The 17,145-nt window shown below is 36.5% G+C and overlaps 2 protein-coding genes across 2 annotated transcripts; one reads left to right on the top strand and one right to left on the bottom strand.

The window, feature by feature from the left end:
• The first annotated feature begins 88 nt into the window (after nt 1-88).
• Nucleotides 89-5,671, top strand: znf367 (zinc finger protein 367). The gene is made up of 5 exons (XM_051668543.1): nt 89-654; nt 1,777-1,927; nt 2,045-2,164; nt 3,693-3,831; nt 3,923-5,671. Exons 1-5 carry the CDS (start codon nt 376-378, stop codon nt 4,170-4,172), a joined length of 939 nt encoding a protein of 312 aa, XP_051524503.1. The 5' UTR covers nt 89-375; the 3' UTR covers nt 4,173-5,671.
• On the bottom strand, nt 5,668-15,729 carry slc35d2 (solute carrier family 35 member D2). The gene is made up of 12 exons (XM_051668542.1): nt 15,410-15,729; nt 15,269-15,302; nt 15,097-15,183; nt 13,027-13,094; nt 12,842-12,913; nt 12,686-12,754; nt 9,937-10,039; nt 9,459-9,551; nt 9,313-9,380; nt 9,121-9,199; nt 6,911-6,993; nt 5,668-6,815 (listed from the first exon to the last, which is right to left on the bottom strand). The coding sequence occupies exons 1-12, from the start codon at nt 15,520-15,522 to the stop codon at nt 6,695-6,697; spliced, it is 990 nt and encodes a 329-aa protein (XP_051524502.1). The 5' UTR covers nt 15,523-15,729; the 3' UTR covers nt 5,668-6,694.
• Between the last annotated feature and the right edge of the window lie 1,416 nt (nt 15,730-17,145).

Raw genomic sequence — 17,145 nt, 5'->3', positions numbered from 1 at the left:
TTTATCGAGCATGTGGTGCGAGCGCTTTAATGTCCTCGCCACTGATTCGCCCGCTGCGCCGCTCGGGCGCGATTTCCAACGCGGGAAAAGTATCAAGTCTGTTCGGGTCATTGTAGCAACCACTGCCAGAGAGATTTTCGGAAAGAGCGGAATCAAAGGGACCGCGGGAAAGCGCGCTGGAACACTGATACATGTAACATTTGGGAATGACTGCCCTTATATCACTAAAACTACCGGAGGCACGTTAAATTCCTTTTACTGCTTCCACCTGCACTTATTTAGACTTTTTACTGTTTTTGTACTTTTTTAATACACTCTATTTTAATTAAACGGTTTTAATATACAGTCGGGTTTCTTTACGAAACGTCATTTGCGATGGCTGACAGCAAACATCAAGTGATATTTTGTAACGACTCGCCAAAAAGAGTTCTTGTCTCCGTGATCAAGACAACTCCCATTAAACCCAAAGCCGTGGACTCTCTCATGCCCACCAGCCCAGGCTTCAGTGATTTCATGGTTTATCCGTGGAGGTGGGGAGAAAACGCGCATAATGTCACTTTGAGCCCCGGATCGGCCAGCGGAACTGCCTCACCCACCCGAAACAGCTCCTGTCCTGCCGAAACTGATGTCAACGCCTGTCCGGAACACTTAAAGGTGAAAAAATAAAAACGAGTGTAGCTTATAGTGTTATACTATGTACTATACAAGTGCGTGTATAACATTGAACTGAAAGCATATTAAAATAATTTTGTCATCGATGTACGCTTTTACTGGTGCATATTAAACTATTATGCACATACTGAATCATTGCATCTCTATGCATTAATGACAGTTATTGATAAACAAGTGTTGTTGTTCCTATAGCGTTAAAATGGTTAAACAACTGCAGCCATATGTAAAACGCGCGCGCTCAGTAAGGGATTTTAAATTGCTCTCCATTGTGACGTAGTCTGCGTTGGACATGACGTCAGGCGTGCGCGCCAAAATGTTACGGATGATGATTCTAGAAACGCATCATTAGCCTTAAAGTGGCTTTTCAAATAACACAGACATGTATCAAAATATGACATACTCTGTATTACATGATCATTTAATATGTTGCACTGTTATATGCTGACGAATATGTTATTTTAATGTAATGCCATGTGCATTTTGAAGAAGTTTCTCTAATGAGATGAACAAAGCGTTTATGTTGCTTAGGAAAGAACACGCCCATGAGCATTTTACTAACAATGTTCTTAAAGGAATATTCCGTGTTCAATACAAGTTGAGCTCAATCGACAGCATTTGTGTCATAATGTTGATTAGCACACAAATTAATTTGACTCGTTCCTCCTTTTCTTTAAATAAAAGCACAAATGTGTGTTCCATTGAGACACTTACAATGGAAGTCAATGGGGCCAATTTTTGGAGGGTTTAAATGCAGAAATGTGAAGCTTATAATTTTATAAAAGCACTTTCATTAATTCTTCTGTTAAAACTTGTGTATTATTTGAGCTGTAAAGTTGTTTAAATTGTGATTTTTACGGTCATTTTAGGTTGTTTACATTTACATCGTCATGGCAACAAAGTTGTAAAATTGGCTATAACTACACAAAGGTTAGTAAGTGCTTTTATCACACTGAAATCATGTTAACATGTCTTGTGAGTATTATTTTAATGTTTACAGTTTGGCCCCATTGACTTCCATTGTAGGTGTCTCACACCCAAAGAGAAAATGAGAGACGAATGTGCGGAACATATCACAACATTCAGTTTTACATTTTCTTATTGCAGGATGGTATCCGGCGTGGACGCCCGCGGGCAGATACTGTACGAGAACTGATCAACGAGGGCGAAAACTCCACCAGTCGCATTCGATGTAACATCTGCAACCGAGTCTTTCCACGGGAGAAGTCGTTACAGGCGCACAAACGCACACACACAGGTGAGTTCCGCCACAGTATCATTCGTGAAGAGCGGCGTTCTGCACTTTCAGATGCTCTTACATTCTACCAAGATCACAACATGATTATTGACTCCTCTCTTTGGATTTGTGTCGTAGGGGAAAGGCCGTACCTGTGTGACTATCCAGACTGTGGGAAAGCCTTCGTCCAGAGCGGACAATTAAAGACACATCAGCGCCTTCACACTGGAGAGAAGCCCTTCGTCTGTTCTGAGAAAGGTGAGAGGAAATCTAGAGTAAGAACTGACAGAGAACAACTGGATGTTCAGCTTTAGCAGCAGAGATGTAAAAGTTATTTACCAAAACATTACATATTCCAGCAGCATTATCACATTTATGTAGTTTTTGTACTAGTGTAAGACTGATATCACCCAGACCAATAAATTGGCAATATTTGGTCATTTTGTGATTGTTGGCATCAACTAGTAAATATGCCTACTTTGGATAGTGTTCCAAAATCTACTGAAAGCTTTGACAATTGATAATATTTTCAGTTTGCAAATATTTTGGGGAGAATTCTGAGTAATTATTGCATAAAATTAGAGTTCATTTAATTCTGGGTTTTTTTTGTGTGTGTGTGTGTGTGTGTGTGTGTGTGTCTTGAAATGGTTTTTGACCATCAAGAATCAGTTTTAAAATTAATATTCGAAATTGATTTTTAACATCTTATGCAGGTTTTTATGTTTTAAAACATGGATTTCACCATAAAAATATCCAAAGAAGCTGGCATGGTGTAAAAAAATAAAACAAACTAAATATTTATTTTATTAACTTTGTATTTTTTTATTTTTTGGGTGAAAATTTTGACTAAATATTGCCTAAAATAAGTGTTTATTTATTAATTGATTTTGCGTACATCTTATTTGCCATCAAACATTAACATGTTTTTTAATGGTCCAGAATCAGTTTTAAAATTAATATAAAAATGGATTTTAAACATCTTATATTGTTAATTATATATATATATATATATATATATATATATATATATATATATATATATATATATATATATATGTGTGTGTGTGTGTGTGTGTGTGTGTGTGTGTGTGTTTTTATTTTTTATTATTATTACCAGGATTTCGCCATTCAACTCTTGAATTTGTTTTAACAGTCCAGAATTAGTTTTAAAATTATTATTAAAAATGGATCTTTAAACATCTTATAAAGGTTTTTATTTCTATTTATTTATTTTTCCCTGGATTTCGCCATGAAAATAGCCATTGAAGATGGCATGGTGTTAAAAACAACAAACAGATATAAATGATTATTATTATATTATTATTTTGTGAATTTTGAAGAAATATTGCCTAAAATAAGTTTCATTTGATGCAGTGGTTTTTTTGTAGATTTTATTTGCCATCTACCCTTGAAACAGCTCCTAACAGAGTCAGTCCAGGATCCGTTTTAACATTTTTATTAAAAAAAATAATAATAATAATCTTAAATGTATTTTCCTTTTTTTCCTGTTATTTGAACCTGCATTTCGTCATGAAAATAGCCAAAGAACTGGTATGGTGTTAAAAACAAACTTATTTGCCATCATTAAATTATATTAAATATATATTTGGCACTATATTAGCCCAAAAGTCACTAAATAAAATGTCATATGGGTTAAATTGTCGACAGCTAGTAGATGGAGCTGTTCTGGATGGAAACTGTGAACACTAAATATACTAGTTTCTCCTATTGATCGTTTACATGTTGAATTCATTGTAAAAGCCTTTTTCCTTGCCATCTGTTTTAGGGTGTGGTAGCCGATTTACTCATGCCAACCGCCACTGCGCCAAACACCCGTATGCCCGGCTGAAGCGAGAGGAGCCCACGGGCGAAGCAGGCAAATCGCAGGGAGCCGATAACAAGGCTGTGGCTGAATGGCTGGCAAAGTGAGTGAAATGAGCAAAAGCCGTTCTTGCGCTTAATGAAGAAAAAAAAAAAACGAATTAAGGAAGGTAAATGTTGTGTTTATGTTGTCAGGTACTGGCAGACGAGAGAGCAGCGCACACCTGCACCAGGTAAAGGAAAGATACTGAGTAAAGACGCTATTGACCAGGAGCAGCAAGACCCTTTAGACTTCCTGCCATCTGATGAAGGTGAAGACGAGGAAACGGATGATGAAAAGAGCAGCGCTGCGGGTGGAACGGCCCGCCGGCGTCTACAAGAACAGAGAGAACGACTCCACGGCGCCCTCGCGCTCATCGAGTTAGCCAACAACCTCTCCGCCTGAGAAAACGTCGACAAAAAAATCTGCTTAATTCTGTACAGATCGAGTGTTTGACAGGAAGTTTAAACCAGCCTAAGCTGGACTGTTGGTTGTAGAGGGATTTTGGCCACTTGTCAAGATGGGATCCCAGCAAACCATCTTAGACTGGTTTAAGCTGTTTTTTTGTATCTCAGCAAGGGAGGTCTGATGTTGACTGAAAATTGTACACACATTCACGACCCTCGCACTTCTAGCTAGTGCACTGCCCGGGTTGATATAAGCTACAAGCACCTTATTTTGCTTCCTGTTGTACCTTTAGGCTGCTATGATGGTAGATGATATCATTATATGAAGAATGTTGTTTTGTTTGGTTTTGTTTTCTCAGCTTATCATGGAGGTGAGATGCGTTTTGTTTTTATTTTGTTGTGCACTTTGTGTTGAGTTGTTTGTTGTTGTTTTGGGTTTGTGGGTGGAGTGGTTTTGTATGAGACATTAATTTGTGTGTGTCAAAGGATGTGTGTTTTGAAACAGGGTGCGGTGACCATGACCAACTTGCTAAAGACGAAGACTTCGGTAAAGCAGATAATATTGTAAATGGCTTGGAAAGGAGAACAGGCATGAAGCCCGCTTGCTTTCGTAGGTTACTGCAGCATTAGTCTGGATTTTCCATCACATCAATCCACTGACATTAATCATGTATTTATTATATTTAAACCAGTGAGAATAGTTGCTCGGGTTCTGGCTTTGCAATAACGCTGATAAACTAACCCGCTTTAAACAGGCAGCACAAACGGCTCCATCTAAAGTATATGTCGCAAAGGTACACGTTTATATACTAGGAGAACTCAAGTTAACGAGTGAACCCTATAAACCGAAGCACTTACGATATTAATCTATTAATATTAACGTCTCGCTTCAATAGCTGTACTTTAGAACGCTCGAGAAAGGTGATATCAGCTTCCAAAGAGTGATTGATGATCAAATGAGATTCTAGATGTGAACGAGGAATCGAACGGCACTAGTTTTTGTTTTTAAGTTTGTTTTCTTCAAACTAGTTCTGCTTGATGTTCTAATGAGCACCTGATGCAGCGTCTTCATTATCTGCAACACTACATTCTGTTCAAGTGCTTCACTGTCATTTAATTTAGTAATCGGTTGTTGAATTTCATGGTCGATGCAGCTGCCACGTAACTGGAAAGTATTTTACCGATAAAGTTGATCAGAAATGACATTTTATAGACGATGCTCTTAGTTTTAGTGCTCTATTTCAAATTCAAGTAATATATTCCACTAAATTCTTTGGAAAGCCGTGCATGACGTCTTTTAAAAAAACAAAAAAGATTCCAGGTGTTGACGTTTCGATGTTACGATTACGACAACCGAATGTAATCACATTTTTTATTTTGACAATGTGTTTTTGTTTGCTGGGCTGAAAAGACTTTGTAAATGTGTAAGCGGGCTTTTCCCTCATCGGCCAAACTTGGTGTTAGCACTTCGAGTTTTCAATAAATGATATAAATCATTCTTGGTTGTCGTGTTTTATTTAAATACAAATATAACACTACATTAATGTTCCCTTTGTTAAGGGTTTATAAACAAGTACATTAAGGACCAGAAACTCATTTACAACTGCATTACATGTGGTTATAACAACATGAATAGAAGGGGCAATAGTCTTGTGTGAGCCATTTGACCTAGCATGTTATAAATACTTAATAACACATTGTTCAACTTTAGTACATTTTGAAAATGCATCTTAAAGGACACAAATTTACTATTTATTAAGGAGTTGGCGACATCAGAAACCTCTGTTCAGTTATTAAATGGTCATCTGGATTTGTTATATAATTACTGTGAATAAGCATGAAGATGTTTTTAATTTTGTGCTTTCAATTGATCTGTTTATTAGAGTTTATCAAGCATTATGTATGCAAGTTGAAATGCTCACTATTTTGCAAGTATTGCATGAGTTACCTTTTTATGTCGTTATAACTGCATATAAATGATTTATAAAGCATCTGTCCATTAATGAACCCCTTTATAAACTCTTAACAAAGGGAGCGTTAATGTGAAGTGTTACCAAAACTTGTATACTGTTCTGCTTATAATTATGGTGTGAGGGCGTTCATAAAAATTGCATTTTTTATTTTTATTTTTTATTTTTTTGTGTTCTCCCCACATGAATCTATAAGGAGAAATGTACATATATTACAAAAGGCAAAATAACTATGTACAGTATAGAACCTTCAGATCATTTTTGTCTAGTGCAAAATACTTAAATACACTATGCTGCTTTAGGGCAACTACTAAAACTTAAGATTTTCATCAAGTGGTATGAAAACTTTTCAGCACATCTGTTCATTCATACGTGTGAATGTGTCTCCAGTCCTTTTGCACAGTAAGTTTCCAAAGATCAAAAAATAGGCAACTCAGTTAAAAAATAAAAAATAGTAACGATGCATAGCCGACTTCATGTTAAAAATGCACTTAATTTCACAGTGAACGTAAGCTCTCTCCTGAAGACGAGCGTGGTTAGTGTGTCACAGTCATGTTTTCTCTGGACTTGTAATCTGAATGGTGAGTTTGTCCTCCACTGGGTTCATGTTCAGTTCTGAAGTGCTGTTGCTATGGAACGTGATGTAGGAATAAATCAGTCCAGCGGAGATACTGAGAATGTGAAAAAACATGCATTAGCAAAAGTCAGTGGTGCTGGCTTATAACAGCTTAAATAGGCTTTAGAGGAAAAATTGGATGCATCTTACCAAATATTCAGCCCTATAAAGTTTGGCCATGAGAATATGTAGTCTCCCCCAATAAACATGCCGATGTACATCACCGCAACATTCTGTGAAGGAGAAACAAACATCTTTATAATATTAATAACCTTAAATGGAATCCCAGTTGGGTAAATTATCTTGCGAATGCACAATATTATTAAAAGCAAATCATTTTATTTAAGTGCCGTTAACATTTGCCCACTGCTTCTGATATCAGCAGGACAATCGATCAGTTTTCACATATAAAATATGTGATACCTTCTGTATGATCCTTCGCTGTTCATTTTCAGTGCTCCTGAAATGCATCCATTAGACTGGATTTCTTCACATTCGTCACACATTTGGTGTAAATATGAAATCTGTTTATTTAATTATATTAGTTGCATTACCTCTGATTGACTTACACATCTGTTAAACTCACTTGATGACGTGTCATCTGTCTCTAATGCTCGAGGTTAGAAGTCGCAGATTAAAAAAATAAACGTATTCTTTAAAACATAGAGTGCATGAAAATAAACCCTTGAACAAGGCCCTTGACCCTAACTGCTCCAGGGGTGCCGTATCATGGCTGACCCTGCACTCTGACCCCAGCTTAGCTGGGACATGTGAAAACAAATAAATGTCACTGTATATATGCAAAAATCTATGTATAATGTGTGACCAAAATAAAGGCTTCTAAAAAAGAACCATTAATAATTGATACTGAAGACATAAAAAAAAATAATTCCATGAACAAGATAAGTTCTATTTTAAAGACAAACATGAAAAATATATTTTGATTTTTATTGAAATAAATACCAAAGGTTTTGAAAGTCATGGTTTTGTTCTGTTTATGATTTAAGTAATATTTTTCTTCCAGTTATTTCAGTCTGAATCCTCCCTAAAACAGTTCCAAAAAACTTTAATTCTTAATAATTTGCAATGCTTCAAGTATCATCCTTGACTCTGTGCTTATGCTTATTTCATAGGCCTATTATTTGGTTATTGGCTGCACAAGTTGGCCCTGTAGTAAACTAATATGTTGTCAAGCCCAATGTTTGGTAGTGCTGCACAATTCAATTAGAAATTGCAATAAAAGCTGCAAGAATTCTGTGATGTTTAATTCACCATTCTGATTGGTGCACATCTTTTGCACACTGACACAATGCAGTGCACATAACAGAGAACAGAAATTAGGAATGAATGCAAATGCATCCATAGTTTATGCAAAGACATTTTATTTCCTCCTGAAATTTGTTTTTGAACACTGAAATGCACTTCTGAATGTAAAATGTGTGAATAAGGAACAATATCTGCCAAAATTGCAAAACTCGCAATCACAATATCAATAAAAAAAAAAAAAAAAATCTCTCATATGATATATATATATATTTTAATTGTGTGTAAAGGTGTGTGTATGGGGGCGAGAGGGGGCCTCTGGGAACCTCAAAAGCATAATCCGGCCCTGGCACACACACACACATCTTCTGATCTGAAGGCTTATTTAAATGCTTGAAATTCGCTTTGTAGACAAATATAAGGGTGTTTCTTTTCATGTCCCAGGGTTTCATTTTCATCAAAACTAATCGATTTCAACATTGTTGTTTGGTTGGTTGGTTGGTTTTATATCATTAAAACAAAATTGGAAACTTTTACCATGCCATCATCATTTATTTTTGGTACTTTCAAAAAAAAAAAAAAAAAAAAAAAAGCCTTTTATATAGAGTTGACCATCCCAGACCCAGACTTTCAATATTAAACTATGAAAATCCATTAGATACATATACAAATGTTGAAAACTATGATTATCTAAATAAAGAGTGAAATAAACATTTCTAAGCATGTATTATGTGAAAATTATTTATATACATTTTTTTAAGATCAAGATCATTCCCACCACAGCAACCAATTTTGCCAAATTATGCAAAAAGTGTGAAAATAATTTTATGCAAATTTATGCAATTTATTACTTTACAATATTTGACTGCCAAAACAGCCTAGGCTGTTTCATGGCAGGTTTCACTGTGAAAACTTACCCCTATATAATATGCTACCCACTATTGGGGCAAGTTGTCACAAAACGTCAACACATGTTTAATGAAGCTAACTTTTTTCCTGGGCCATAATTGTGAAAATGTTTAATAGCTTTTTTTGTAGCCAAGACTTTAATGTACAGTATATACACACACAAGTACACCTTATTAAAAACAGTTTACCTTAATTGCACCGACGACTGTTGTGGTTAATGCTGTGTTGTAATAGCTGCAGAGGATTATAGAATACATCAAAATAAACCTAAAATGTGGAAAAAAGATTGTAGTTAATATCTAAATATACAGTATAGCTCATCCTCTGAATGATTATAAAATAATATTTACTGCCAATTTATCATTGAGAGACAGACTCACCCCATGATACAAGACAGCAGAAAATAAAATATGAAAGTAAAAGACAGCCAGCCTTCAAATGCCAGAGCCTAAAATAAGAAGGAAGAGAATAAGTTGCAATTCTGATCTCCAGAGCATCATTTCTCATTTTCTCTGTTTACACTCACCTTCTGTAAGTCTCCAGTGTAGGCACTGGCCAAAAGAGTTGGTATGATAATGATAAATGCATTATAAAATAAAACTCCATATTTACCAAGACCCTGTGAAGAACAGAGAGTAAAACGATGAGCATCAGTGAACCTGAGATAGTTTACACAGTGTTCACATGCAATGTTTGCATCTGTATCTAGAGGTTTCACTGACTTCCGGGACCAAAACAGCCACAGAAGGGTGCGACAGATGGTTACAAGTTGTTAAGTTTATATTGAATGACTTTCAAGTATATTTTAACCAAAACTCTGATTAATTGGTGGTTCTTAGAGAACAGCCAGAGACACTGATATCTGATAGCCTGTTCCAGCACATACATTAAGTGGAAGATACTGTACTTGTGTCAAAGATCAAATCAATAGATCTTAACAGTTTTTCAAAGAAATATCCAGCTGTCACTGATAATGAGGGTGTGAAACATGACAATTCATGTACCTCCATTCCAAGTTTTTCTTTGGTGTAAACTCCACTGGCAGCCGTAAAGACGTCGTTTAATAGAACAAACGTGTAACCTTCTGCATTGAAGGATAAATCAGAGCTGAAACAGAGTTAATACATACATTAAAATACATACATACATTTTATAAATGTGGCCTCTTTTGCAGGATGGCCATTTTTTAAAGCGCCAAACTGAGACACAAGGGGTGAAATTTTAATCTGGGTTGTTTTGTTTTTATCGAAATGGGAAAATGTCAAACAGTAGGAATGATTTTAGTTACACAACTACATCAGAAATGATCTTTTACATTAGGGGGCAAAATTTTGGCCCCTGGATTACATTTTTCAGGGGCATTTCTTTACAATTTAATACCAGTTACCCTAAAAATTTAATGAACATCAACTTTTAATTTTTATTTTTTTTGCAATTATATGTTTAACTACATCTATAATAGAAAATTACAAACTACAGGGTGGCCCAAAAACAAATGGGGCCACTATGTTTGATTGCTTATATCTTAAAAATGCATAAAAGCGGGGGCCTGTGTAGCTCAGTGAGTAAAGACACTGACTACCACCCCGGAGTCACGAGTTCGAATCCAGGGCATGCTGAGTGACTCCAGCCAGGTCTCCTAAGCAACCAAATTGGCCCGGTTGCTAGGGAGGGTAGAGTCACATGGGGTAACCTCCTCGTGGTCACTATAATGTGGTTCTCGCTCTCGGTGAGGTGTGTGGTGAGTTGTGCGTGGATGCTGTGGAGAATAGCGTGAAGCCACCACACACGCTACGTCTCCGTGGTAACGTGCTCAACAAGCCACGTGATAAGATGCACGGATTGACGGTCCGATTGAGGCGAGTCACTACACCACCACGAGGACTTAAATGCATAAAAGCATTTGCTCGATTTTTGAAGTACTTATAAGACTTTTTGTGAATAACAAAATGCCATCACCAACATCATAAGCAACAACTTGCTACAAATAAAAAATAAATAAATAAATAAAAAAAACGTGGCCACATGGCACCTGAGTTGGCTGCCACTGAAAACTTAGCGAAACGATTTACTTCTTGAATTTATCTGTAGCAAGTTGTTTCTCACAATGATGTCACAGTGATGTCATTTTGTTGTGCATTTGCATTTACATAGTGGCCCTGTTTTTTTGGGCAACCCTGTACATCACGTTACAAATAAAACCCCAATTTTTATAGTTTTTTTTTTATTTTTTTTGCCACAACATTTTTAATTTCAGGGTCATTTTTGCCCTGATCCCTCATTAATTTGTCACCCTGAGCACCTCCAGTGTCAACAGAATCAAATGCAAATAGCATGAAATAAAACAAATAAAATGAATAACAGTAAATGTTAGGGCTGGGTAACAATATAAATGTCCTGATCAAGCTTTGCGACCAAATATGTTTGTGATTAGCAACTGGCAGGTACATTTTTATGTCTCACTTGCCCGAATTGAGTAATATAGTGATGAAGGTCAGCAGCGAGTTCCTTTCACTTCATGATGAGAGTAAAAGTTCGATTTGACTCGTTCCGTGTAACGTGTGTCCAAAGATAAGATCCACACAATCCGTTTGTCATTGAATAATGTCTCTTTTAATATCCCCTCTGTTCTTTACAGACAACAAATATAGAAACATTTAATTCAGAGTTGAATAAAGAAGCCGTACGACTCCACTCTCATTAGTATGCATTCAATCGAAACACTGAGATTAAACTGCCGCTGTTCTTAAAGAGACAGTACCGTTTTAGCACTTGCTCTACATGTCAATGCATATACTTGTAAATGGTACAAATTATGCATTTAAAAAATAAACATATAACAAAATATATAAACGCAATGTTATATGTGCATCATATTTATTAATGGAATACATGAAATTTAAAAAAAAATATTTAAAAGGTTAAAATGCGACCAAAATGATGAAAAACTAATGATCAAATAGATATAAAAAAATTTCAATATTGTCGTAAAGTTCCAAGTTACAAGGTCCTCTGTATGTTTAACAGCATTAGCTGAGTGAGAATTTCTTATATATAAAATTGAAATACACCCAAGCAAATTGGAATCAAATCTAAATTAATCTATTCAAATTGAGAGCTTGTGAATTGGTATCGAATCTGGAAATCTGTATCAATACCCAGCCCTAGTACATATACTGCTTCTGTGAATTTACATGAGCATTTACAGTTAAAGTAACTTCTTTCAGCAAATCATTTTAACACAACATATTCACAACACTGGAATCTAAAACCATAAACGTAATTCCACATATAACTTTCAAGTGCTTGTAATATGTAAAAAGTACAATGTGTCAATGTGTCTGTAAAATATACTCTAAAACTGGCTGGGTTAAAACAAACTATTTGGCAACCCAGTGCTGGGTAAATATTGGGGAGAACACACATTGGGTTAAAATAACCCAGCAAAATTGTGAGTATTAAAGCTTCACTAAATCTCTCAGAAAATCATTCAAGCAGTGTTACACCTGAGTCATTTCAGCTTGTCGCTGTAAATACTTGTTTATAGCTAATTAACCTAATAAAGTCAGTGAGCCGAACAGCTGAAACCAGGAGATATTTACATTTGACAAGTGAATTGTCAGGATACCAGAACACACCCTATGAAACCAGGACTGTCCTGAGTAAACTGGGATCACCTGTCTGGTCACCCTGCTCTGTTGACATGTTAATCTGTAATTGTATGCATTATTTGGTAACATTAGTCTACTGTACCTGGCTGCCACCAAAGCCCCAAGAACTATAGCCAGAACACTGCACACCAGCGGAGGGGAGAATGTTTTTCTGGAAATAAAATATCATTCTGTTTTCAGTTTTCAAACATAATTAGACTTAAAAAGCTACTTTTTCACAGAAGATGCATGCATTTACCTCAATATTCTTGATTCCATAATCATTGTCAGTAAAATTGTGAATTTTCTGAGTACGGTGAACATGGGTAAGCTGTAAAAACAAATACCACTTTTTAAAATGCCATGCTGAAATATGAGCTTCATATGAGTGTCTTAATGCAAAACTGTTTTAAATTGGAGCTCAATGCATAGTTACTTATTTACCTCAATTTCTTTGTTCCGCCCAGACCTGTCACGTGGTTGCCCACATATAGCAACGGCAAAGGGAAAATCTATATAGAAAAATAGTAATAAAATAAATCAATATACATATATATATATATATATATATATATATACATACACAGTACTGTGCAAAAGTCTTAGGCACATAAGATGTTTCACAAAAGCATTTGTCTTAAGATGGTTATTTATATCTTCAGCTTTAGTGTATCAATGGGGAATATAGACTCCCAAACATTAATTTTGCAAATAGAAAAGATTAGAATAGAAGAACAGGGAGCCCTGCAACAGATGTCATGGCCCCCACAGAGCGCCCCACTGAACATCATGTCAGTCTGAGATTACATAAAGAGACAGAAGCAATTAAGACAGCCGAAATAGATAGAAGAACAGGGAGCCCTGCAACAGACGGCATGGCCCTCACAGAGCGCCCCACTGAACATCGTGTCAGTCTGAGATTACATAAAGAGACAGAAGCAACTGAGACAGCTGAAATAGATAGAAGAACAGAGAGCCCTGCAACAGATGTCATGGCCCCCACTGAACAACGTGTCAGTCTGAGATTACATAAAGAGACAGAAGCAATTGAGACAGCCGAAATAGATAGAAGAACAGGGAGCCCTGCAACAGATGTCATGGCCCTCACAGAGCCCCCACTGAACAACGTGTCAGTCTGAGATTACATAAAGAGACAGAAGCAATTGAGACAGCCGAAATAGATAGAAGAACAGGGAGCCCTGCAATAGATGTCATGGCCCTCACAGAGCCCCCACTGAACATCGTGTCAGTCTGAGATTACATAAAGAGACAGAAGCAATTGAGACAGCTGAAATAGATAGAAGAACAGGGAGCCCTGCAACAGATGTCATGGCCCCCACTGAACAACGTGTCAGTCTGAGATTACATAAAGAGACAGAAGCAATTGAGACAGCCGAAATAGATAGAAGAACAGGGAGCCCTGCAATAGATGTCATGGCCCCCACTGAACAACGTGTCAGTCTGAGATTACATAAAGAGACAGAAGCAATTGAGACAGCTGAAATAGATAGAAGAACAGGGAGCCCTGCAACAGATGTCATGGCCCCCACTGAACAACGTGTCAGTCTGAGATTACATAAAGAGACAGAAGCAATTGAGACAGCCGAAATAGATAGAAGAACAGGGAGCCCTGCAACAGATGTCATGGCCCTCACAGAGCCCCCACTGAACAACGTGTCAGTCTGAGATTACATAAAGAGACAGAAGCAATTGAGACAGCCTAAATAGAAGAACAGGGAGCCCTGCAACAGATGTCACAGCCCCCCACAGAGCGCCCCACTGAACATCGTGTCAGTCTGAGATTACATAAAGAGACAGAAGCAATTGAGACAGTAGAAATAGATAGAAGAACAGGGAGCCCTGCAACAGATGGCATGGCCCCCACAGAAACATCGCGTCAATCTGAGATTACATAAAGAGACAGAAGCAATTGAGACAGTCGAAATAGATAGAAGAACAGGGAGCCCTGCAACAGATGGCATGGCCCCCACTGAACATCGTGTCAGTCTGAGATTACATAAAGAGACAGAAGTAATTGAGACAGCCTAAATGGATAGAAGAACTGTGGTGAATTCTCCAAGAAGCTTAGAACATCCTATCTGCCAACAACCAAGAGAAACTGTGTCCAGGTGTATCTAGGAGAATTGGGGCTGTTTTAAAGGCAAATGTGGTCACACCGAATATTGGTTTAGCTTTTTTATGTTTACTGGACTTTGTATGACATTAAGTGATAAATGAAAACTATTTATGTCATTATTTTTGAAGACATCCTCACTATGCAACATTTTTCCCAAGTGCCTAAAACATTTGCACAGTACTGTAAATATATATGAATATAGCCTATATACTAATATATATATATATACACACACACCCACACCCCGATCAGCCACGACATTAAAACCACCTGCCTAATAGGATAAATAAATGCACACATTTTTTATTTTTTTTAAATTCAGTGAGTCAAAGCAGTATGACTGTGAGATTAAAAACATAATTATACTGATGAATTACCTTACTGAGAATACTTTTGTCAAAGTCCTGAAAGTGGATAGCTTTGTTCATTTTGGCAACATACAGAATGATGATTGTAGCTGCCATCTTGGAATAAACAAAATAAGATAGAAAATATTTATATATATATATATATTTAACAAAAATATAAAAACTCAAGAATTGCTCCTACCTGTCCAATTCCAAGAAACATGTATGAAGGAAACCTGCAATTTCAAACAAAATATGATTTGTAATCATAACATACAGTAGTATGTATACTATATTATATAATATATATAACATACTGGCACATGTATGTTGTCTGACTCACCTGTGTTGAGTTAAAATACATTTATTTACAACGATGATGAAAAACGAACTGAAGGCGTAAAAAGCGGCGGACAAAAACTTCATGAGTTTAGCGTGTTTAATATCATCGTTCATCTTTCTTTCGGTTTTGTTTAGTATTTAATTTCTAAAACGCCGCTGTTTTCTCTTCTTTCAGCAGTCTGGAGACTGAACATACTGTTAATACGGTCCTAAACCCGTCCGGTAAAACCTGAAAGAGAGTATTATGTAATCACACATGAAAAGGAAGTTATTATGTGTCACTTAATAAGTAAACTGTGCGCTTAGAAACAGAAAGAGTGTGTAGAATGGCAACTATTATTATACGGGAAGTTTCGGAATGGGCGGGGCTTAGCTGCGAAGAAGACGTCTCTGATTGGTCAGGGACTTTGCGTCTAAATGATAAATATCTTGTGTTTTAATTGAGCTAGTCTAAGCTAAAATATTCTAAAGATATCATTACTCAGACCACTGATGCAGCAGCACATAGTTTGTGATTTCCTTTTATTTATAGATTTAAATATTGCTATATTATTTTTAATAGCACGTATAAAATGTCCATACTACCTCCAAATAATATTACTGAAATAACTGTGTTTAGAAATCACACCTGTCTCAGTCCAAAAAAAAAAATAATTAAAATAAATAAATAAATAAATAAATAAAAGTCAGGCAAGGGAGAAATTGGAACGCCCATTGGAGCGCAAAAGTCAGGTTCTGGAAGTAGAAATCCCATTCATTTATGCCATAGATTAATTGATTTTCAACGATAGCTTATAAACCTTTAAAGACAGACCTACCGTGAGCTCCGAGGTTGTTCATCGATGGTATATGCTTCCACTGAAGCCGCCAGTCCGTGTTATTTCAACTTCATTGTTTAAAAAATCGTGTTGGATAGCTGAATTCCTGGGAAACAACTACGCTCCCCATGATCCTGCAGAGAAAGCGTCACCAATCAGAGAACCGCGTCCTACATATCCCGCAAAACTGCCCAGGAGCAACCGCCCACTCCAATGAGGCGCTGTGAATGGCGCATCCAAGTCAAACTACTTAAATATTTGTACATATCGGAATATTCTGCTATAAACATAAAACGTACTGTTTCTATACTTCTAATCAGCAACCTAAAACCAATAGTTATATTTTTTTATTTTCAATTACATCATTCGCAATGCTTCATGGGATTGTAGTCCGTGCCCTCATGAAAGACGGTAAGTACACTTGTACCTTTGTCTTTTTACAGACTGTGTTTTAAGGCAAAAAAGATTTTGAAAAATCGCACAAAAAGACAAAGGTTCAAGACTGTGTACTTTGAGGGCATGAACGACTATCCTGTGAAGGATTGCGAATGATGTGATCAAATATAAAACGATGGGAAATATATAAAACTATTGGGTTTAGGTTGTTGATTATGAGTATAGAAACAATATAATTTACGTTTATTGTGATATATTCAGATATATACAAATATATAACTAGTTTAAGAGTGAAGGGAGACCGACTCGTTTGCGTCATTCACAGTGCGTCATGTTTTGCGGGTTTTCTTGGCCACTGTTCTCTGATTGGTGGACTTTCTCTGCTGGATCATGGGTAGTGTAGTTGTTCACCGGGAACTCCGCTATTAAAGGTATAGTTCACCCAAAAATGATAGTTCTTTCATCATTTACTCACTCTTATATCACCTCAAACCCGAATGACTTTCTTTCTTCCGTGGAACAC

The sequence above is a fragment of the Myxocyprinus asiaticus genome, chromosome 33 (genome assembly GCF_019703515.2).
Source record: "Myxocyprinus asiaticus isolate MX2 ecotype Aquarium Trade chromosome 33, UBuf_Myxa_2, whole genome shotgun sequence".
NCBI lineage: Eukaryota > Metazoa > Chordata > Actinopteri > Cypriniformes > Catostomidae > Myxocyprinus > Myxocyprinus asiaticus.
The sequence above is the reverse complement of the archived record's forward strand: the minus strand, read 5'-3'. Positions and strand labels throughout refer to the sequence as shown.

Bases quoted from the DNA above. Each gene is read 5' to 3' on its own strand.
- znf367 (XM_051668543.1), top strand. From the start codon at position 376: ATGGCTGACAGCAAACATCAAGTGATATTTTGTAACGACTCGCCAAAA. The intron at 655-1,776 runs GTGAAAAAATAA...TTCTTATTGCAG, and splicing joins CCTGTCCGGAACACTTAAAG to GATGGTATCCGGCGTGGACG. The intron at 3,832-3,922 runs GTGAGTGAAATG...TTATGTTGTCAG, and splicing joins GTGGCTGAATGGCTGGCAAA to GTACTGGCAGACGAGAGAGC.
- slc35d2 (XM_051668542.1), bottom strand. From the start codon at position 15,522: ATGAACGATGATATTAAACACGCTAAACTCATGAAGTTTTTGTCCGCC. The intron at 15,303-15,409 runs GTGAGTCAGACA...TTGAAATTGCAG, and splicing joins TGTATTTTAACTCAACACAG to GTTTCCTTCATACATGTTTC. The intron at 13,095-15,096 runs GTAATTCATCAG...TTTTCTATATAG, and splicing joins ACAAAAGTATTCTCAGTAAG to ATTTTCCCTTTGCCGTTGCT.